The sequence below is a fragment of the Sander vitreus genome, chromosome 20 (genome assembly GCF_031162955.1).
Source record: "Sander vitreus isolate 19-12246 chromosome 20, sanVit1, whole genome shotgun sequence".
Classification (NCBI taxonomy): Eukaryota; Metazoa; Chordata; class Actinopteri; order Perciformes; family Percidae; genus Sander; species Sander vitreus.
Window position 1 is genome coordinate 18,334,986 of NC_135874.1, and position 22,953 is coordinate 18,357,938.

A 22,953-nucleotide genomic window follows, 5' to 3' on the forward strand; every position below is an offset into this window, starting at 1 on the left:
TATTCCCAGGGAAATAGACAGAATGTGACAGCTTTACTGGTGGTAGGACAGAAGTGTGTGTGTGTGTGTGTGTGTGTGTGTGTGTGTGTGTGTGTGTGATGTGTCCGATCAGGGTGAGACTGTGGAGAATTGATGATTTGGCTGGGTGGAGCGCAGCCTCTCTCTGATTTATACATCCTCCTCACACACACACACACACTTGTATTAATAAAGCAATCTCATTAATCTTCCCTTTGTGTGGTAAGCGACAAATTTCACTCCATTAATATCTCTATGTCCAAACAATTGAGTATATTCAGTATATTCTTCACATGTGTTAACCTTTGGTACATAATTGCATCACATCAGAACAATTGTTCAGCCTTGTAAACATTGCAAAGCAAATGAGCATGTCTTATCTTTGGCAAGTCTTCCTGACAAGAAATACCTGTTATATTCATCGCTCCAACATTTGCTAATAAACAACCATGCAGGTCAAACAAACCTTTTATTGAGCAACATATGAAGTGCATCTAGGTGCCTGGAAAGTGGGTGGATACACTTTCACAACTGTTAAGATCCACTAGCTGTCACTGTGATACATCTCTTACCTCTGCACTTTAAAAAAACCACACAGGCACACTGAGCAATATTTCCACCGTGTTAACTGGTTGTGTTCTGACTGGCCTGGTTTATATAGCATGTATACATTGCATGTTTACACAGTGGGGCAGAGGAGGAAATGGACCATGAGCATACTGCACTGATTTGTGATTCTAAGAGCATGGTTGAACTGGCTGCGTATCTCTGACCTACATGTGGGTGAATATAGGACATATAATATGGGCGGAAGAGAAATAGGCTTATCTTAGGATAACCTTATGACCTCCTGTGTGAGAATGAGCTGTGGTGGAATTGCTGAACAATTTTGGGCGGTTGCATGCTGGGTGGAAATCATAGTCAGCTGGAGAGAGGAGAAGTGGACTTACTGTCATTCCTTTTCTTACTCAACACTCAACACACACCCTTTTATTTGATTTTTCGAATGGCTTATGGTCAAGGAAGAAGGGGAAAACACATGCAGGAAGAGACACAGATACACACATCTTGCTTGTGAGGTCGCACACAAATGCTTGCAGGAAACCTTCCCTGGTCGCAGTCCTTCATCTCTCTGCCTACTGACCCACATTCCAGCCTGGTTGTGTCACTGGAAGTCAGCCGAGGCTGTGGTGGCTACTGTCCATCTGATCCTAATGAGGCTGTGAGCCTACCACTGACAACCACATGTAAATGCTGGCAAGCAAAACATCACATTCTTTGAGTCTCTGTTTTCCTCTTTATCTCTGTCTTTCCTACTCTGTCTTCTTGTTTCCTATCTTTCTCTCTACGCCCCTTCTTCCCTGACAGACCCCTTCACCCAGACAGTCTGATGGTCATCCCCCCCCCCAGGTACTTATCTCCACCATTTGCTGATCTAGGTCAGTCTTCTGAGCTCAGTGTTTCTCTCTCTCTCTTTCTGTTGCTCACCCTCCCCATCCTAAGGCCAGTGTTACATAACAGTGATGATTCAGTTGGAACATGCTGTATATGTTCCTCTCTCTCTCTGGATACATCTGGCCCCAGCTGACTGGTGTCAAACCAGTGTTTTGCTTTAAACCTCAGCCAGGCAAACAAATTGGACCGCCTTAAAACCAAATAAACACACAAGGTGTTGGGAGTTCCTGTGCAGCACCTGTTGTGCAGCACAAAGCCATTTGTTGTGTGAGTGTTGTTTTTTTTAGTAGATGGCCATTTCCACAAGCACCTTCCTCACTCTCCTCAACTGACAGCTGTCTTGTCTGCTGTGTAGTAGCATCTAAAATAAATTCAGGAGGGTTAGCGTGGGTCTAGGCGGCCATGCCATGTCAGCAGAGCAGGTCTTTCAACTCGCCTGTCTAATCTGGAGCTAATCCTAATCCTGTTAGTGTAAATGCCGCTGCCATCTGGGCCCAGACACACCACAGCTTTGATTATAATGAACCTATCAAAAGGTCTTCAAACCATCACACTGCATGAGCTGTCAGTGGCTTGCATTAAACTCTCTGACCTGGACCTATGACTCAATCATGCTGAGGATGAGTAGTCCAACAGCGGATGGTTAAACAAAGAAATGCATAGCCAACACTGTACATCAGCTGATGTTAATAAAGTAGGCAATTAGGATAGGAGACTAGAAAAAACATAAATTGTGTGTTAAGAATCTACAGGCACACACATGAGTAATCTGTTTCTAAAGGGTCTTTGCCCACTGGAGGCGTAAGAGGGAGTATTAGCTGCTGTGATGTAACCATGGTGCTGGTTAATGGATAAGCAAAAGGAAAAAGGGGGGGAAAGGGGCCTCAACAGTGACAACTGCTGTGCTACCCTCACCCTGGCAACCCCCTAACCACCACCCTTCTCAACACACACACACACACACACACACACACACACACACACACACACACACACACACACACACACACACACACACTGAATGGGTGAGAGAGGGTGAAATGGCTTGTGAGTTAATCTGGTGACACACCAACCCGACGGCCGACCTTCGGCAGAAAAGGGCCTCCCCGAGTTGGCCAAAAAAAGTGCCTTGGATCACACCGAAGCGATGCTGACGGCAGCTGATTGGACGAACGCTTCACGTGGGTCTGGTTTCTCCGGAAATTCGAAGCCAAACTTGGCGGCTTAATATTCATATCGATCTCATATTGTACTAAAATAGTTCACCGAAACGTGTTTCTGAAAACATTTTAAGCGAGAAATAGGCCATGCAGTTGCTGTCATTTCAGAACGACAAAGGTCAGTTTAAAAGATTTTCGTCAGATTTTGAGAGGCTTAGTCACGCTAATCCCGCTCGTCATTTCCGGGTTAGCACTCCACCAATCAGATTGGTCATTTGAGTCTGACTGCCGGCAGTGCCCGCCTTCCCAACGAACTGTTGAAAATGTATGGTCGGCCAAAATGAAGGCCAACGGCCCCTGCGATGGATGATGGCACGGAACACACCAAACAGACTTGAGTCACTGACCTCGCCAGACTGTCCGACGGCCGATTATCGGGTTAGTGTGTCAGGGGCTTAAGTCTCTAAAGCTGGCAGTATGCTCCCAATGACTTCTAATATCTTGGTGTTGAGACTTATATCTGTTCATATTAGGGATATGACGTGAAACCTGGTTATTTATACATATAATACATGATTCATTATACACATATTCTGATTGTCTGACTCTGTGCAGACATGTCTTTGTCTCCTGAACATCCAGCCATTGTTTGTCATTTCTATACTGACTGAGTAACCTTAGCAGGTGAGGATAAACACCCTTGGGTTTCTGGCCTCCTGGACTTGCTCCATCTCTCTGTTGAGTTTGGCTTCTTCCTAGTGAATTCTCCTGGTGAATCTCTTGACTAGAAGGTCAGCTAATAACTTGAAATATATTAACTTTATTGTATTTATTTTGTATCTTTGTGAGTTTGGTTTGGACTACTTTGGACCTTCTTCCTATCACTAGTATTTGAAAAGTGTGAGTGACAAGTGAAAATAAAACAAAAGCTGCTCTAAACAATAGTTTTTATACATACCAAATTGATCAAATGACTATGAAAATTGTAAAAGGTGTCGCTTTCAGTGACACTAGTAGTACACTACCTGTCAAACTGCAGACAGACAAAGTTAGCGACAACCTGGTGAAAACACGCTAAAAGGCGAGTGAATATTGGACTTACGTTCTTCAGTTGGACACAAAAACCCCAAATAAATAAGAATGTTTCTCCATGTATGTTCATTGTATAAATAAATAAAAAAGGTTTGCTAACATGTTTGCCATATTAACTTTATAACATGGTAATATGTCAATGTCAATGGCTTGTTCCACTGCCCCACAAATGGCCAACATTTTTTATTAATGCAAGTTTAATTACCGCTGTCACTTTCATTTCAGCATGTAGATCATCATTGCATTGTTAATAGTCATATTTTGTTTTGTTTTACTGTCTAACTACTGTGCAACTCAGGTTGAAGATGTCCATGTCCGACACATGGCAGACAGTACCAAGATACTGTGGCATATAAACATATGCCACAGTATCTTGGTACGTCAGCCAGCGTATCTAAGTTTCTCGAGACTGGGATAAAGTCCTATTCAGATTTCTGAAACCTGGATATCGTGTTTATATGCACCCCCACATAACCTGGATACTCCAAAGACTAAATTAAAACTGGGATACCAGTAAATGCAATATTTGACATAGAATTTGACATGAGCCCAAACTGCTTTCAAATAGAGTCAACTTCCCCTAAAATGCACATTTAAAAACTACTTTATGTTTTCAAAATAAAGTGAATTAATCTCGCCAGATTGCCAAATGAAGTGAGTTTATGCCAAGTAGCCTATCTATGATTTCAGAAATATGTTGAAACCTGTTGCTACTGTTGGGGGTTTTACCCACAGAGTAGCAGTTTAAATCAGAGCTACTGCTGCTCTCACAGCTTTGTCAGCCAGCAGATGTTCCATTGTTTGGCTCTGTGGTGTAAGGTTGCTTCAGTTGAAGTTGGACTGCATCTTTTGAATTTGGTCCCATTGAGTGCCGTCACCACTAACCCCCACCCCCTTCTGCCCCCCAAGCTACTCAGAGAGGGGCTTTACCCCTCCCCCCAGACCCTTTTAACCCCCTGCAGACCAGTTGTCCCAATACCACCACGACTATAACCTCCCCTCTAGATCTTCACTTTAGTGCTGTGCTCTTTGTTTCCCCCTCGGTGAGGCCTTCAGTAATCAGCACCCCCTCCCACCCTCCCCCAATTTATTGACCAATTACTATCGTGTGAGAGTGGATATGGAGAGTGTATTTGCATCAATATACATTTAAATGCAGATTTACACACACACACACACACACACACACACACACACACACACACACACACACACACACACACACACACATTTATGTGCTTTTCCTTATCTGTTTGTCTGTTTGATGTTTGTGTGTAAATAGAGAAAAGGGTGTGTTTGTGTATTTGTAACACACACACACGTGTTATCAGATTGCCGCTTATCAGATGGTGAATGTATAGTGTATAGATGCCTCTGTTCATCCTGCGTTGTTACAATTCCTTCTTTTAAGCCTGCATCTGAATGTGACTGCTGTTGTTCTCAGGGCCTGAGTGACCACCATTGTGGAGCTTATGTAATAATCAGTGCCCTGCTTTCCTCTTCCCCACTATAGGCCTGTGTGTGTGTGTGTGTGTGTGTGTGTGTGTGTGTGTGTGTATGTGTGTGTGCGTGCGTGTGTGTCGAGAGAGAGAGAGAGAGAGAGAGAGAGGCTCTGTTATAAGGCCTAGGAAACACACAGGCAGCACAGACTTCCTGTTTTTGTGTTCAGTCTATTGGAGGCAGGAAGTGAGAGCAGGCCCGTATTAACACAGTGTGGTGCCCTAGGGTGACCACACTCAAAGTGCCCCCCTTCTCCTACTTTACACGTAAAACAGGGAAATTTACTATGGCTACAAAGACCATAGATTTTCTATACATTGAGTGTGGGGGAACAGTCACAACAACGGCAGCACGACATAGGCTGTGGTGGTTTTGGCAACCGTGCCGCAGCTAACTACAGTCCAGTTCTCCTCACAGGCCTCTCTGAAGCTATACTAACTAGCTTCCACTCAGACTTAAGTTGAACAGTTTGTAAAGCACCTTCTTTAGACAGGCTTGTTTGGAGAAAGCAGGGCTAAAAGTAGGGGAAGCTGATGTTTCTGTTCGGAGGTCAGCACATAGACTTGTTTCAGTCTTGCCTGGTCCAGCTTTGCCAAAAACATTTCACTTTGACATCTTGTTTGGTTCTGTGTGATCTGGACAACTTCAAGATACGCCCCCTGCTTCAAGTTACGCCTCTCTCGTGCAGGCCGCAGACAGACCCTTCTCTGTCTTTGTGCAGCAGAGCCACGTGAGCAGCTCAGCTGATGAGTTCAGAGTCAGACAGATTCAAACTTTTAACTTTGAAATAAAAACATTAGAGGACTAGTTCTTCTGAGTCTCTGTCTAAACCTGCCAGCTGGCCTGTTCTCACCTGCAGACCCACTGCTGGACTATGATCGGCCAGATGAGGAGCTGGGAGGCGGAGTGGGAGCGGCTGTGAGCCAGACCCAGTGTCCGGAGAGCTGGACACTGGGTCCACAAAGTTTAGTCGTTTTCTCAATCATTTGGTGCCCCCCCCAGCACTGCAAATTGGCTAGTGCCCCTAGCCCCTTGCCCAATGCCATATATAGATAACCCCGGCCCAGCATGAGAGGAACCACTGCTCTGGTCTTTTTGCTCTCTGATGAGTGAAGTTTACTAGAAATAAAGGTGCTTAGTCAGCTACCATCCACTTACTTACACTACAGATTTAGGGGGGTGGGGGTTATCTATAGACTGCTGCCTCTCTGAAAGCCAACACCAAATCCAATAATGTCACTCGAGTGCGGTGTGGATGCTGTTAATGGTTTGTGATGCCACTTCAGCAAATGACCTTCATATGAGTCCTTTACCTTAGCGGTGGCTAGCTCTTATCTCAGCCAGGAAAGGAAGAGGGTCGCTATACTTGTGTGTGGTAACAGCATATGTGTGTGTGTGTGTGTGTGGCTGCAGATTTTATAAATGGAAAAATGAGCACGGGTTCACGGCAAAACTAAGCAGATCCCCAGCTAGAACAAAGAATCTGGTGGTTGAAAACATGCCTGAGTGGTTGTTTTGAAGGACTGATTAAGGTTATAATAGTCATCTGCCTTGCCTGAAGCCCCCAGGCTGTGTGTTAGGGGTGGGGGGCTGATAAGTGGTATGAGGAGTGGGGGGAGTCCAGGCTGTTACCCTCTTTGTTCTGGCCCGCTCCACTCATGCCTGCTTTTGTCTCCACCCACAGTCTACCAATGAGAGAGCATTATCTCTCTATCCATCTCGCACCAAACAGAGAGGGAGGCGTGTTGCTTTTTCTTCCGCTTTTCTTTATCTCTGTACTTTTTCCCCCAAGGTAGGCCTACATTTGGTATGCGACACATTTCCAGGGCAACCCAGTGACTGCAGGTACAGTCAAAGAAGGTGTGCAAAATCAGCCAGTGCAGCTTTTCTCTGTATTTCTGTCTAGCATTTCCCGCCACTCCAGGGTGTATGGGGAGGGTAGTGTTGTCACAGCCGGTATGAAGAAAGGCTGGCTCTTTAGAGCCGCACGACAAATGTCAGCGTTATTATTTAAATCAGCTCAGTGGGTGCGGTCCAACTGTCTCTATGTTCTGTTAACCCCCTCAGAGCTCCAGACTAGTAAGCAGAGACACAAAGGCAGATAGCTAGTGATGGGCTCAGGGCTTTGCCACATATAGGGTAAATGTATCATTGATTTTCCACAAATACAGCAGAATGTGAAGTCTTTACTTCGCACCATGAAACAGATTAAAATCATGTTACTAATGTTGGTTTTGCTGTTTCAGAGGCTCTTTATATGAAATGTGACATTTCTACTTAAGTGAATTTTAATATTGTCACATTTGACCAACCTTTCTTCAATAAAACAGATTGTTAGTCATTCTTTAATAAACTTAATATAAGGTTTATTCTAGTAAAACCATACATTATGCATATTAATTACCACATACACTGAAAATCCCCCTAGAGAGGCATATATAGCCACACAGCTACTATCCCAATGTAAAGTGTTTCAAGATACACAAAAACTCAGGTTTTCAGAATAACTTCCTCTCTCACACTAACAGAGTTTCTCTTTCATGTCCTCTTTGTCTAACGCCTAGAGCAATGAAGTGAAGTATTCAGGACCACACCAGAAGGCTGAGAGGCTATCCTCTACTACGCTCTAGTGGCTGTGAGCATAAAATACAAGAAATGTCTGACTTTCAATACCACCACAGTACTGAGAAACTATTGATAAGCAGAAACAACTCAACTTGGAATTGTTAATCAGATTTAAATGTGTTGAAGAAATCCACAGGTCAGATTTGTACACATATATAATTGTTTGTACACAATAATGAGTGTGCATGTTTAATTCCTAATTATGTCTAACATATCTAAATACACCTTCACTTCAATACACCACACCTTCCGGTCCACACCTTCCGGTTTCTCGGCGTCCTTATCTCCGCTGACAGCTCCTGGATAGACAACATCACCACCCTGGCTCTGATCTGTTTGACCTGTTGCCCTCAGGGAGGCGCTACAGGTGCATCAGAACAAGGACTAACAGATTCAAGAACAGTTACTTCCCAAAAGCCATAACCACTTTGAACTCACACATGCACTGACTTCACTTCACTGTCTTACCCCCTACCCCCGGACTTTCCTATACCCACTTACTGTGCAATATTTAATATTTAATACTTCCGATAACACTGATAATTATGTGCAATTTCATTATTTCACACTGCGTATCACACTGTATACAACCATATTTATGTTTATATTTTTATACATGTATATAGCGTCTCAGAACTGTGCACTTTACCCCCCTTTTTTTCTTTTGCACTACTTATTTTATTCCATGTTGTTACATTTCTCTTACGTACATGTTGACACTGGAAAAAGAGTTGCTTCACATGTGTAGAATGACAATAAAAGGCATTCTATTCTATTCTATACAATATAAGTATGTAAGAGAGAAAAATAGATTGCATGTATCTACACTTCCTCGGGTTCGAGACAATATTCGAGGCACAACCCTTCAGCTGTCCTTCGTCAATCGATTAAAGCTCTTTGCGTTTGGTCTCTGGAGAGCCTGGAGGAGAGTGTGTGGTCACAGCCAGACACATTAACCTGATGGTAACATGGGCACAGTCAGTTTCATGTGTACTGGATAGATAGGTGAAATGGGCCGCTGCTGGTTTTATTTTGATACAATTTTGATGTTAATGCCTGGAAAGTAAAGGGAGCAACACTATAAATTTATACTGAAAAGTAGTTAAAACGATTTAACTAACTAACTTTTCTGTTGGTAACTATTAGTGTTAGCAAATGTGTTAATAAATACATAGCCTTGATGTCAACAGTCAGTACTTGCCACCTCTGTAATGCTGACAGGTAAATAGGGATGATGGCCGTATGTGCCCGTCAGGTTGTGTCTCTATTATCCTTTTGTGCCTTGAGTCCCTGAATGGATGTCTGCTTAGTATCCTCTTTCCAGAAAACATCTGTAGTTGCTAAATTGCCTGTTTGTTATCATAAAAGCACATATTATTATAATGTGTTTATGTTCTTCAAAGCAAAACCTAGACTTTCATCTTTGTTCCCTACATCCCCAGTCTCTTTCTGATTGATGCCATATTTGAAAGGCTACATATACAGTCTGGTGCCACAGCATCCAATCAGATCAGATCCTAGATGTGGGTGTCCCAGCCAGTCTGACTCCCTGGCTGTTGCCTGGCAACTGAGACTGCTGCTCTGTAATTCAATCCATGGAACGATCCTGCAGGGATTTATATGGGAAGAGGCGAGAAGAAAATATCATTTGCACAGGGGGAAGTAAATGACCCAGGATGGACTCCATTTCCCACACTGCTGAGCAGGAATATAAAACAGTAGTACAATTGGAAGTAAAGAGCACATGGGATACAATGCAACGTCTAAAATGAAACTAATAATAACCATCTTCACTTTAAATGATAAATTAATTGAATGAGAAAACAGTTCTGCTTCTATGTTCAAAGATACCCAACTCCGCTTCTCTAATAAGAGAACTGAAGCATGAATTCATTACAAGCATCATAACACAGCAGTGCTCTGACACACCAGCCTGTTTTCTCCTACATGGTGCCATCAACCAGTTGTCACATACATTAAATCACATGCTCTGCTGCTGCTTCAGAGAATTAGACACTGAAAGGGTTAAAAAGGGGGAGGATGCAAAATGGCTTGAAGCCAGCTGTGTGTGTGTGTGTGTGTGTGTGTGTGTGTGTGTGTGTGTGTGTGTGTGTGTGTGTGCGCGCGCGCGCGTGTGTGTGCGCGCGCGCGTGTGTGTGTGTGTGTGTGTTTGAGAGAGAGAGAGAGAGAGGAACACAGAAAAAGACAAGCACAGAAAAGCTGAACAAGGAATACAATGCGCATGATGCTAAAGATAGGGGAAATGTAAACAGCTTTTTCTGAATCTCTCTATATCTCTATCTTATTCTGCAACATCCTGCATTTAAAAAAAGAAAGCATTTAGCTTAAGTGCCTCTACAGCTGCAGCCAGAGTGATCTCATCATCTGAGTGCAACAAGACGGAATTCAATTTTTGCAAAGACAAGAGTGAGTAAGCATTTTGTGGGGAACTCCTGCCAAAGAGAGAAAGCGAGACTGGAAAAAAGAGCTATCAGGGGTCACACTTGGACTCAGTGTGGGCCTGAGGGAGATAGCAGAGAATTGAGCCGAAGAGGTAAGATGAGTCTAAGAAACTGTCACACTCTGACCGTCAGTGGACAGGATTTGACCAGCAGCAGTAGCCGAGCCCCCTGGGAAGATGCTAGGGCGGTTTTGAAGCCCTCCTCCCTAGCCAGGAAACCTAAACCAGTGAGTATCCCTACAGTCTTCCTCATGCAGCATCCATTTACAGGTGCAGTTTCTATGAGTTCTCAGGCCTTTGTAAAGTACCAGAGTTGTTGACAACAAAGAAGATGCTCATTGCACATATTACAAGTGAATAATGAAGTCAAATGTAATCTTGTTGTCATCACTTTGGAGCACAATTATGTTGCTCTTATTTGCTAGTTATTAAAGCATGCAAAGACACACTTGTGTTCATCTTTCAAGGCTGCTTTCACAGTGGCCAAGACTGATCTCACCTCTCAACTTGATCAAAGCCTAGCTGGTATTAGCAGGAGGGTTACTACCAGGTTTACTAGTAAGTGCTGCATTTCAAGCCTTAGTGAAAAGAAAGTTAAGTGGGGATGTAGTTGGGTGAAACGGGATACAGAGGCTCAGCTAGGCGTTATTGTGTCATCTGAAAACTAAGCAAAGCACAGAGGGCTCTTGTTTCAGATCAGGTGCATGGTTCTCCGTAAAGGCTATCAGCTCATTTGGATGTCTTACCCGGAGAGGATGCACACAAAAAAACAAAAACAGACACAACTGCGACGAGAAGGTCAGCCATTTGCAGGATGCAGAGAGTTGTCTCATTTGTAAGTTTGGACATGCAGTCTTTGTTTAATTATCTTTAAGCAGTAGAAGTAAGTGTTCATCCCATACATATTTTCCCCCCAGGTTTTATTCTGAAATATCTTGGTTTTTATAGATTAAGCCTCCACAGAGTTAACAGGTGTCTGCCAGCCTGTTATGTGGGCATGCACTATCAGAGTCTTGCAGAGGAAAGTAATCACATCGTCACTTCTAATCTGTCACATTAGCTCACTCAGTTTGCCCACAATTGGCAATAAAGCCTTTATTAAATTATCCCTTTCTACAGGGAACTGTCACCAAATAAGCAAACATGTATCCAATATTCTGCTGCTGCTGCTGCTCAGAATATGAATAATATACTGTATCCCTACAGGCAGAAAAGTTGCAACTTTGAACTCGATTGGATAACAACAATATCATTTAAATAAGGCAGCTATGTTTGTGAAGAACAACTCTAGATTTTTTACACTCTACTCTTCCAGCCCAAGCCAGAGAATGCTATCACCATTGGCGTGTCAGCACGAGTCCTCTTCAACATGGAGAAGGAGCAGCAGATCTACGAACAGCAGGGCATGGAAGAGTACATCAAGTATCAGGTGGAGCATGAAACGCAGCCTTTCAGCCCCGGTCCTGCCTTCTCTTTTGTCAAGGTCAGAGAAACACATGCACACTATCAACCCAATGCAGAGTGATTCCTTGGTATTCTCATTGTCCCAGTCATCTCAGTATTCCCAGTTTTGTGTGTTAGGTCGTGTCTCTGGAGGCGGTAAATGAGTAATAAGCATAACATACCAACCCACTCATACTCACACACATATCCATCCCCACTGCAGTGATATAGTATCATCTTATTTTTATACAGTCAGGTCCATAAATATTGGGACATCGACACAATTCTAATCTTTTTGGCTCTATACACCACCACAATGGAGTTGAAATGAAACGAACAAGATGTGCTTTAACTGCAGACTTTCAGCTTTAATTTGAGGGTATTTACATCCAAATCAGGTGAACGGTGTAGGAATTACAACAGTTTGTATATGTGCCTCCCACTTTTTAAGGGACCAAAAGTAATGGGACAACTGGCTGCTCAGCTGTTCCATGGCCAGGTGTGTGTTATTCCCTCATTATCCAATTTACAAGGAGCAGATAAAAGGTCCAGAGTTCATTTCAAGTGTGCTATTTGCATTTGGAATCTGTTGCTGTCAACTCTCAATATGAGATCCAAAGAGCTGTCACTATCAGTGAAGCAAGCCATCATTAGGCTGAAAAATCTAAACAAACCCATCAGAGAGATAGCAAAAACATTAGGTGTGGCCAAATCAACTGTTTGGAACATTCTTAAAAAGAAAGAAAGCACCGGTGAGCTCAGCAACACCCAAAAGACCCGGAAGACCACGGAAAACAACTGTGGTGGATGACCGAAGAATACTTTCCCTGGTGAAGAAAACACCCTTCACAACAGTTGGCCAGATCAAGAACACTCTCCAGGAGGTAGGTGTATGTGTGTCGAAGTCAACAATCAGAGAAGACTTCACCAGAGTGAATACAGAGGGTTCACTACAAGATGTAAACCATTGGTGAGCCTCAAAAACAGGAAGGCCAGCTTAGAGTTTGCCAAACAACATCTAAAAAAAGCCTTCACATTTCTGGAACAACATCCTATGGACAGATGAGACAAAGATCAACTTGTACCAGAGTGATGGGAAGAGAAGAGTATGGAGAAGGAAAGGAACTGCTCATGATCCAAAGCATACCACCTCATCAGTGAAGTATGGTGGTGGTAGTGTCATGGAGTGGGCATGTATGGCTGCCAATGGAACTGGTTCTCTTGTATTTATTAATGATGTGACTGCTGACAAAAGCAGCAGGATGAATTCTGAAGTGTTTCGGGCAATATTATCTGCTCATATTCAGCCAAATGCTTCAGAACTCATTAGACGGCGCTTCACAGTGCAGATGGACAATGACCCGAAGCATACTGCGAAAGCAACCAAAGAGTCTTTTAAGGGAAAGAAGTGGAATGTTATGCAATGGCCAAGTCAATCACCTGACCTGAATCCGATTGAGCATGCATTTCACTTGCTGAAGACAAAACTGAAGGGAAAATGCCCCAAGAACAAGCAGGAACTGAAGACAGTTGCAGTAGAGGCCTGGCAGAGCATCACCAGGGATGAAACCCAGCGTCTGGTGATGTCTATGCGTTCCAGACTTCAGGCTGGAATTGAATGCAAAGGATTTGCAACCAAGTATTAAAAAGTGAAAGTTTGATTTATGATTGTTAATCTGTCCCATTACTTTTGGTCCCTTAAAAAGTGGGAGGCACATATACAAACTGTTTAATTCCTACACCATTCACCTGATTTGGATGTAAATACCCTCAAATTAAAGCTGAAAGTCTGCAGTTAAAGCACATCTTGTTCGTTTCATTTCAACTCCATTGTGGTGGTGTATAGAGCCAAAAAGATTAGAATTGTGTCGATGTCCCAATATTTATGGACCTGACTGTATATCCCAAATCTGTGTTTGGTCGTGTTGCCAGGCTCTGGAGGCGGTGAACACTCGACTGCGGGAGCTTTACCCCGAGAGCGAGGAGCTCTTTGATGTTGTGCTCATGACCAACAACCATGCATACGTTGGCCTAAGACTCATCAATACTATCAATCATCACAGTGAGTTACAAATACACATGAACGATAAAAATAAAACTTGTATGTGGCTTATCTTTCAAATTAATTGGGGACATAACATTTTGTTTGTAAACATTTTCTACAATCTGTTATAGGCCAGTGTGGCTTTTCTCCCATTCACTGCAGACTTAGGGGTGCCAATGCTGAGTATTACATATGACTTTTTCATTACTTTTTTTATGACATTAATGCAGCAGAGTTTTGAGGACAGATTCTGCAACCTGAGAAAAATAAGCGGCCACAGATCACCTGCCTCATTATCCCTTTCACTGCTGAATCAGATTGTTTGAAAGCCCTTTTAGTGACAAATGAGTGAAAGAGTTGCTTCGAGTGGCCACATCCGAGTTCAAGCCAGACCTGAAAAGGATTGTGGATAACAAAGACTGTCAGGTTTCCCACTGAGTCAATCTAGGTAAGAAAAAAAACTATGTAAACTGCTATTTATTATGACTGTCATTAGATCTGGAAGTCACTGTTGCTATTGTAGTGTGGACGTGATGTGTTGTGTGGCTTTTTACTATAGTGCGGTTTGTTTGTTTTTGGGCTCTCTATGCTGAACTGGTTGGCCACCCCTGTTCTATACTATGACCTTTGTTCGACTTTTTTTCGACATACTATATACTAAGACTTTCTTTCGATGTACGATGTATGACATTTTTATCACTTTTTTCGACATTCTATACTATGATTTCTTTCGCCATGCTATGCTATGACTTCTTTTGACATACTATACTATGGCTTTTTTAGCACTTTTTTTGACATACTATGGTAAGAATTTTGTATCACTTTTTTCAACATGCTATACTATTAATTTTTGTGACTTTTTTCGACATACTATACTATGACTTTTTTATAACTTTTTTTGGACATACTAGGACTTTTTTTTCAACATGCTATATGACTTTTTATCACTTTTTCAACATACTATACCTATGACTATTTTATCATTTTTTTCGAAATGAAAAAAGGTCATAGCATGGTCTTAAAAAATCACAAAAAGGTTCAAAGTAAAGTATGTTATTGAAAAAAGTCATAGTATGTATGTCGAAAAAAGTGTTAAAAAAGTAATTGTATAGTATGTTGAAAAAAGTGTAGTTTGTCTGAAAAAAGTCAAAGTATAGTTTGTCTGAAAGTGTATTATTTATATTTATATTTAGTGTGTTGAAAAAAGTCGCAAAAAGTATCGAAAAAAGTCATTGTATCGTATATAGCAAAAAAGTAGTCATAGTATAGTATGTCGAAAAAAGTCAGAAAAAGTTGTAGTATAGTATTTCAAAAAAAGTAGATCAGTCATAGTATAGTTTGTTGGAAAAAAGTGATAAAAACGTCATAGTATAGTATGCTGAAAAAGTGACAAAATTGTCATAGTATAGCATGTCGAAAAAAGTCATAGTATAGTATGTTGAAAAAAGTGTTAAAAAAGTCATAGTATAGTATGTTGAAAAAAGTGATAAAAAGTTATACTATAGTATGTTGAAAAAAGTGTCGAAAAAGGCAACGACTTTCCTCTTGAGCTATTTATATTCCTCATTACTGAAAAGTATGTTTTGTGTTGTGATCATTTGCTTATCTCCCTAAGCTATCTCACCTGACCTAAATCCTATGTTTTTGGCATATTTATCTACTTCACTTAGTATAGTGGGCCCATATGGTCAATGAGTGAATTTCAAAACTGATTGAATCACACAAGATTTGAACACTCAACCTTCTGTCTTCCAATCATATTCGTATCACCCTAAGCAAACCAATCTGACACAAAGTTTGTTTTCGTAAGTATGTTGAAAAAAGTGCTAAAAAAGTCCTAGTATAGTTTGTCGAAAAAAGTGATACGAGACACTGACAGAAACACAACTTTTCTCTTCATCTATTTGTTTTCTTCATTTCTGGAAAGTAGGTATTGAAAATAATAGCACCCTCCAGGACTTGAACACTTAACCTTCTGCATGTCCATTACTCACTTATCACCCTAAACTACCTGATCTGTTGCCAATGCTGATGTTTCCATCATATTTGTCTCTTCCATGTAGTATATTGGACCTCAAGATTTGATGAAACATAAGATTCGAACACTCAACCTTCTGTCTTCCAATCATTCTCTTGTCACTTTAAGCTTTCTGACCTAACAAAAAGAAAAAGCTAAGTTTTTGGCATATTTGTCTCTTTCACTTATATATATAGGTATATTGGACCTCAGAACTTACCGAAACTTATGAGATTTGGACAACCTTCTGTCTCCCAATCATATTCTTATCACCCTAAGCTTGACAACAAAGAAGATGACCTGACACAAAGTTCATGTTTTTGTAAAAAAGTCATAGTATAGTTTGTCGAAAAAACTGATTAAAAATTGATAGTATGTCGAAAAATTGTGAAAAAAAGTCTTAGTATAAGTATGTTGAAAAAGTCATAGTATAGTATGTTGAAAAAAACTGCAAAAAAGTCATAGTATAGTATGTCAAAAAAAAGTCATTAGATTAGATTAGATTCAACTTTATTGACAACGAAATGCAGTTTGCGTCTAACCAGAAGTGCTAAAAGCAGAAAAGTGCAATGTGATATACAAAGTATAGACAGGTGGTGCATAGGCAGGACAAGAAATATATTGCAGTGTTATAAGAGCAGAATAAATATGGCTATGTAATATGAACAATGTATGAACAACATGTACAGATATGTGCAATGTAGTAGCAGTGACATTATAATAGTAGGGCTAAGTAGGTTGATTGTCACCTGGATGCAGAGCTAGAGTTCAGTAGGTTGACAGCCGCAGGAAAGAAGCTTCCTCTGAACCTGCTGGTACGGGTGCAGAGAGACCTGAAATGCCTCCTGGAGGGGAGTGGGGTGAACAGTCTGTGGTTGGGTTGAGAACAGTCTTTGATGATGCTGCGCGCCTTACGCAAGCATCGCTTGCCCTGGATGGCCTTGATGGAGGAGAGTGAGGAACCGGTGATGCGTTGGACAGTTTTCACCACCCTCTGCAGTGCTTTCCGGCAGAGCAGTTGGCATACCAAACTGTGACACAGTTGGTGTGGATGCTATCGATGGTGCAGCACTAGAAGTTCACCAGGATCTGAGGAGACAGGTGGTCCTTCTTGAATCTCCTCAGAAAGAAGAGACGCTGGTGAACCTTCTTGATCAGGGTAGAGGTGTTGAGGGTCCAAGAGAGGTCCTCAGGGATGTGGGCACCCAGAAACTTGAAGCTGGTGACATGCTCCACCTCAGTCCCGTTGATGAGAATGGGCTTGTGTGTGCTAGCTTTAGACTTCCTGAAGTACACAATGAGCTCTTTGGTCTTCTTTGTGTTGAGAGCCAGGTTGTTGTCAGTGTACCACACTGATAGGTGCTGGACCTCCTCCCTGTAGGCCGTCTCATCGTTGTTGCTGATGAGACCAAGCACCGTAGTGTCATCCGCAAACTTGACAATGGTGTTAGAGCCATGTACAGCTGTGCAGTCGTAGGTGAAAAGGGAGTAAAGGAGAGGGCTCAGCACACATCCCTGTGGTACGCTGGTGTTCAGGGTGATGGTTGAGGAGGTGTGATTATCTAACCTAACAGACTGAGGTCTGTTGGTTAGGAAGTCCAGAATCCAGTTACAGAGGGAGCTATTGATGCCCAGTTCAGTGAGTTTGGTGATCAGTTTGGAGGGGATGATGGTGTTGAATGCTAAAGTCAGTAAACTAAAGTCAGTATAGTATGTTGAAAAAAGTCGAAAAAACGTCATATTCTCATCATCCTAAGCTAACTGACCTGACGCAAGGATTACGTTTTTGTAAATAAGTCATAGTATAGAATGTCGGAAAAAGTGCTTAAAAAGTCATAATAGTATGTCAAAAGAAGTTGAAAAAAAAGTCGTAGTATAGTATGTCGAACAAAGTTGAAAAAAGTCATAGTATACTATGTTGAAAAATTTTTGAAAAAAAAGTCATAGTATACTATGTCGAAAAAAGATGAAAAAGTTATAGTATAGTATGTCGAAAAAACTGATAACAGTCACACAACTTTTCTCTTTGTATTCTTCATTTCTGGAAAGGAGGTATTGAATATAATTGCACCCTACAGGATTTGAATATTCAACCTTCTGTCTTTTAATTACATTCTCAGCACCCTAAGCTAACCTACCTGACACAAAGGTTACCTTTTCGTAAATAAGACATGGTATAGTATGTCAAGAACAGTGATGAAAAAGTCGTATTATAGTAAGTTAAATTTGTTTTTGAAAAAAAGTCATAGTATAGCATGCTGAAAAAAGTCATAGTATAATATGTCGAAAAAATTTCAAAAAAGTCACAGTATGGTAAGTCAAAAACGTCATAGTATAGTATGTTGAAAAAAGTGACAAAACAGTCATAGTATGTCTAAACAAATGATAGGAGCCAGTGACAGGAACACAACTTTTCTCTTCATCCATTTGTATCCTTCATTCCTAGAAAGTAGGTATTGAAATAAGTACATACTACAGGATTTGAACACGCAACCTGCAACCACCTGCCTTCCAATCAAATGCTCATCACCCTATGCTAAGAAACCCGACACAAAGATCATGTTTTCGTAAATAAGTCATAGTATAGTATGTAGAAAAAAGTCAGTATAGTATGTTGAAAAAAGTGCTAAAAAAGTCATAGTATAGTATGTTGAAGAATTTCGAAAAAAGTCATAGTATTGTATGTCATATCGGAAAAAAAAGTCATAGTATAATATGTCGAACAATGTTGAAAAAAGTCATAGTATACTATGTCAAAATAAGTGCTAAAATAGTCATAGTATAGCATGTTGAAAAAAGTCATTGTCTAGCATGCCAAAAAAGTAACTAAAAAGTCATAGTATAGTATGTCAAAAAAGTTGACAGGTAAACAACTTTTCTCTTCATGTATTTGTATCCTTCATTCCTGGAAGTAAGTATTGGAAATAATTGCAACCTACAGGATTTGAACACCATACCCTCTGTCTTCCAATCATATTCTCATCACCCTAAGCTAACTATCCTGACACCAATAGCAATTTTTCCTAAATAAGTCATAGTATAGTATGTCGGAAAAACTGAAAAAAAAGTCATAGTATAGTATGTCGAAAAAGTCATAGTATAGTACGTTGGAAAAAGGGTTAAAATACTCATAGTATACTATGTCAAAATAACTGCTAAAAAAGTGTGTTGAAAAAAGTGCTGAAAAAGTCATAGTATAGTATGTTGAAAAAAGTGCTGAAAAAGTCATAGTATAGTATGTTGAAAAAAGTGCTAAAAAAGTCATAGTATTTTATGTCATATCGGAAAAAAAAGTCACAGTATACTATGTCAAAATAAGTGCTAAAAAAGTGTGTTGAAAAAAGTGACAAAATAGTCATAGTATAGCATGTTGAAAAAAGTCATTGTCTAGCATGCCGAAAAAGTAACTAAAAAGTCATAGTATAGTATGTCAAAAAAAATTGACAGGTACACAATTTTTCTCTTCATGTATTTGTATCCTTCATTCCTGGAAAGTAGGTATTGACAAAACTTGCACCCTACAGGATTTGAACACCATACTCTCTGTTTTCCAATCACCCTAAGCTAACTATCCTGACAACAATATCACTAAATAAGTGATAGTATAGTATGTCGAAATAACTGAAAAAAAAGTCATAGTATAGTATGTCGAAAAAGTCATAGTATAGTATGTTGGAAAAAGGGTTAAAATACTAATATATAATAATACATAATATTGTATGTCATATCGGAAAAAAAGTCCTAGTATGTTGAAAAAAGTGCTAATAAAGTCATAGTTTAGAAAGTCGAAAAAAGTCATAGTATAGTATGTCGAAAGAAGTGGAAAAAAGTCATAGTATAGTATGTCGAAAAAAAGTCATAGTATAGTCCATCTTCGTCTGCTTATCCAGTGTCGGGTCGCGGGGGGAGCAGCTCCAGCAGGGGACCCCAAACTTCCCTTTCCCGAGCCACATTAACCAGCTCCGAATGGGGGATCCCGAGGCGTTTCCAGGCCAGGTTGGAGATATAATCCCTCCACCTAGTCCTGGGTCTCCCCCGAGGCCTCCTCTCAGCTGGACGTGCCTGGAACACCTCCCTAGGGAGGCGCCCAGGGGGCATCCTTACCAGATGCCTGAACCACCTCATCTGGCTCCTTTCGATGCGAAGGAGCAGCGGCTCTACTCCGAGCTCCTCACGGATGACTGAGCTTCTCACCCGATCTCTTAGAGAGACGCCACCTACTCTCCTGAGGAAACCCATTTCGGCCGCTTGTACCCTGGATCTCGTTCTTTCGGTCATGACCCAGCCTTCATGACCATAGGTCAGGGTAGGAACGAAAACTGAGTGGTAGATCGAGAGCTTTGCCTTCTGGCTCAGCTCTCTTTTCGTCACAACGGTGCAATAAATTGAAAGTAATACCGCACCCGCTGCACCGATTCTCCGACCATAGTATAGTATGTCGAAAAAACTGATGAGTCACTGACAAGAAAACAACTTCGCTCTTCATCAATTTGTATCCTTCACACCTGGAAAGTAGGTAGTGCTAATTGCACGCAGCAGGATTTGAACATTCAACCTTCTGTCTTCTAATCATATTCTCATTACCCTAAGTTAACCTACCTGACAAAAAGATTAAGTTTTCGTAAATAAGTCATAGTATAGTATGTCGAAAAAAGTGCTAAAAAAAGTCATAGTATAGTATGTCAAATTTTTTTTTTTTTTAAAAAGTCATAGTATAGTATGTCGAAAAAGTCAAAGTGTAGTATGTTGAAAAAAGTGCTAAAGTCATAGTTTAGTATGTCAAAGAAAGTCGAAAAAAGTCCAAGTATAGTACGTCGTATTGAAAAAAAAGTCATAGTATACTGTGTTGAAAAAAGTGTTTCAAAAGTCATAGTATAGTATGTCGGAAAAGTCATAATATAGTATGTCGAAAAAAGTTGAAAAAAGTCAAAGTATAGTATGTCGTATCGAAAAAAAGTCATAGTATGGTAGGTCGAACAAAGTTGAAAAAAAGTCATATCATGGAGTGGCCTCAACTAGCTCACCCAGTAAGAGCGTTCGCCCCATGGAGGCTGAGTGCATGCGGAGCGGTCTGTCACATTTTTGTATAAAAGATGGGATTTGGCTTGTAATGTGGATTTAAATAACATACTATACCATGACTTTTTATGGCATACTACACTATGGCATTTTTATGGCATACTGTGTCAAACGGCTGCATTAAATCTGTCCTGCTGAGAGTGTTTTAAGTCATTGTCTAGCATGCCGAAAAAGAAACTAACATTTTCGTATAAAAGATGGGATTTGGTCAATACCAAAGGTTTGTAATGTGGATCTAAATAACATACTATACCATGACTTTTTTATGACATACTACACTATGGCATTTTTATGGCATACTGTGTCAAATGGCTGCATTAAATCTGTCCTGCTGAGAGTTTTTCTTGAAAGTCACCAGGGTAGCCCTTTTCACTGCTTTTGAGATCATCAACAGGACTGTAAACTCAAGTTAATGTAAACATTCCGTATGTGTAGTGCATATCAATATATAATATGCATACTTGAAAAGTACACACACCACAATATGACCCCCGGGGATGAGTAGTGGGTGTTGGGGATCTACGTTCCTGGCTCCTTGCAGGGGTTTGGCAGTCCAAACCCAGCGCCTATTGACGTAGTCAAGCCAAGCAGAAAAATCTCAGGCTCTTTCCTTTCATGTCACTCCGGGTTTTCTCTTCCTTTTCCCTGCTCTGCCTCCTAAAGCAGCACACCACCGGCAATCAGTAGATGTTGACAGTTATCACCTATGAATGTAAAAAAAATAGGTAGTTATGCCCCCGATTAATTCACAACATTGTGATCAGTTGACTGACGATCTTTTAATTTCTCCTCTCTGTAGAGTTGTTCATCGAGCGCTTCTGTATGACAGGAGGAAACAGTCCCATAGGTTACTTAAAGGCCTACCACACTAACCTTTACCTGTCTGCTGATCCAGTCAAGGTTCGGGAAGCACTGGAAGAAGGTACATATTACTGAGAAGCTGTAATACTAAACTAAAGAGGCAAAAGTAAGTGTTTGTTACATGCTATATAAGATGTATTGACACACACACTTGTTTCAAACAACACATTTAGGTATAGCAGCAGCCACGATGTTCACCCCAGAGAAGATAACTGAAGTGTCGGAGACTCAGCTGCGTGTTGCCTTTGATGGTGATGCCGTCCTCTTCTCTGATGAGTCTGAGCGCATTTACAAGGCCCATGGACTGGACAAGTTCTTTGAGCATGAGAAGACACATGAGAACAAGCCTCTGGACCATGTACAGTACACACACAATAATATTCATGATTTTAATTTTACTCTTTCAAATAAATTTGGCTAATCTGGTGTTTTTGTGTTAAAACTGCCTGACCATTTATTTCTTGCCCCTGTCAGACTCCAAATGGAGACTGTGATCTTACTGTATTCTTTCTGCTGTCTGCAGGGACCATTGAAAGGCTTCCTGGAGGCTTTAGGAAAGCTGCAGAAGAAGTTTTATGGCAAAGGACAGCGCATGGACTGCCCCATCCGGACCTACTTGGTGACAGCTCGCAGTGCAGCCAGCTCTGGAACCAGAGCCCTAAAAACTTTGCGCTCATGGGGTCTGGAGATCGATGAGGCTCTCTTTTTGGCAGGGGCACCCAAGGGCCCCATGCTTGAGAAGATTAGGCCGCACATTTTCTTCGATGACCAGATGTTTCATGTGGAGGGGGCCGCTGAAATGGGGACAGTAGCGTGCCATGTGCCCTATGGGATAGCTCAGAGAATTACCAAGAAAGGGATTCATGACAAAGAGACTTCTTCAGCACCCCAAGAATCCTAAACGTCACTGAGACTAAAGGGTTAGCAGCTGAGGTTGTCATTATAAAGCAATGTGATTTCATAATAACATCAAATTACTTCACAGCTCCAGGGGTTATTTTTTCCATTGATTGTTACATTATCATACAATGGTTTTAATATATTAAAAGTCATTATTAAAAGCTATTATTATTATTATTATTATTATTATTATTATTATTATAATAATAATAAAGCCTGTAAGTCGTAACTAATGGTTTATTGCTTGAACAATATTTGGTTTGCAGCTTGTAAAAATGCTGATTGGACTGCAGAGGCT

The 22,953-nt window shown here is 41.0% G+C and overlaps 1 protein-coding gene across 1 annotated transcript; it reads left to right on the top strand.

Moving 5' to 3' along the window:
* The first annotated feature begins 10,273 nt into the window (after positions 1-10,273).
* LOC144535603 (cytosolic 5'-nucleotidase 1A-like) lies at positions 10,274-22,656 on the top strand. Its single transcript, XM_078278141.1, has 6 exons — positions 10,274-10,538; positions 11,627-11,794; positions 13,687-13,816; positions 21,694-21,816; positions 21,929-22,113; positions 22,279-22,656. The coding sequence occupies exons 1-6, from the start codon at positions 10,410-10,412 to the stop codon at positions 22,654-22,656; spliced, it is 1,113 nt and encodes a 370-aa protein (XP_078134267.1). The 5' UTR covers positions 10,274-10,409.
* The last annotated feature ends 297 nt before the right edge of the window (positions 22,657-22,953 follow it).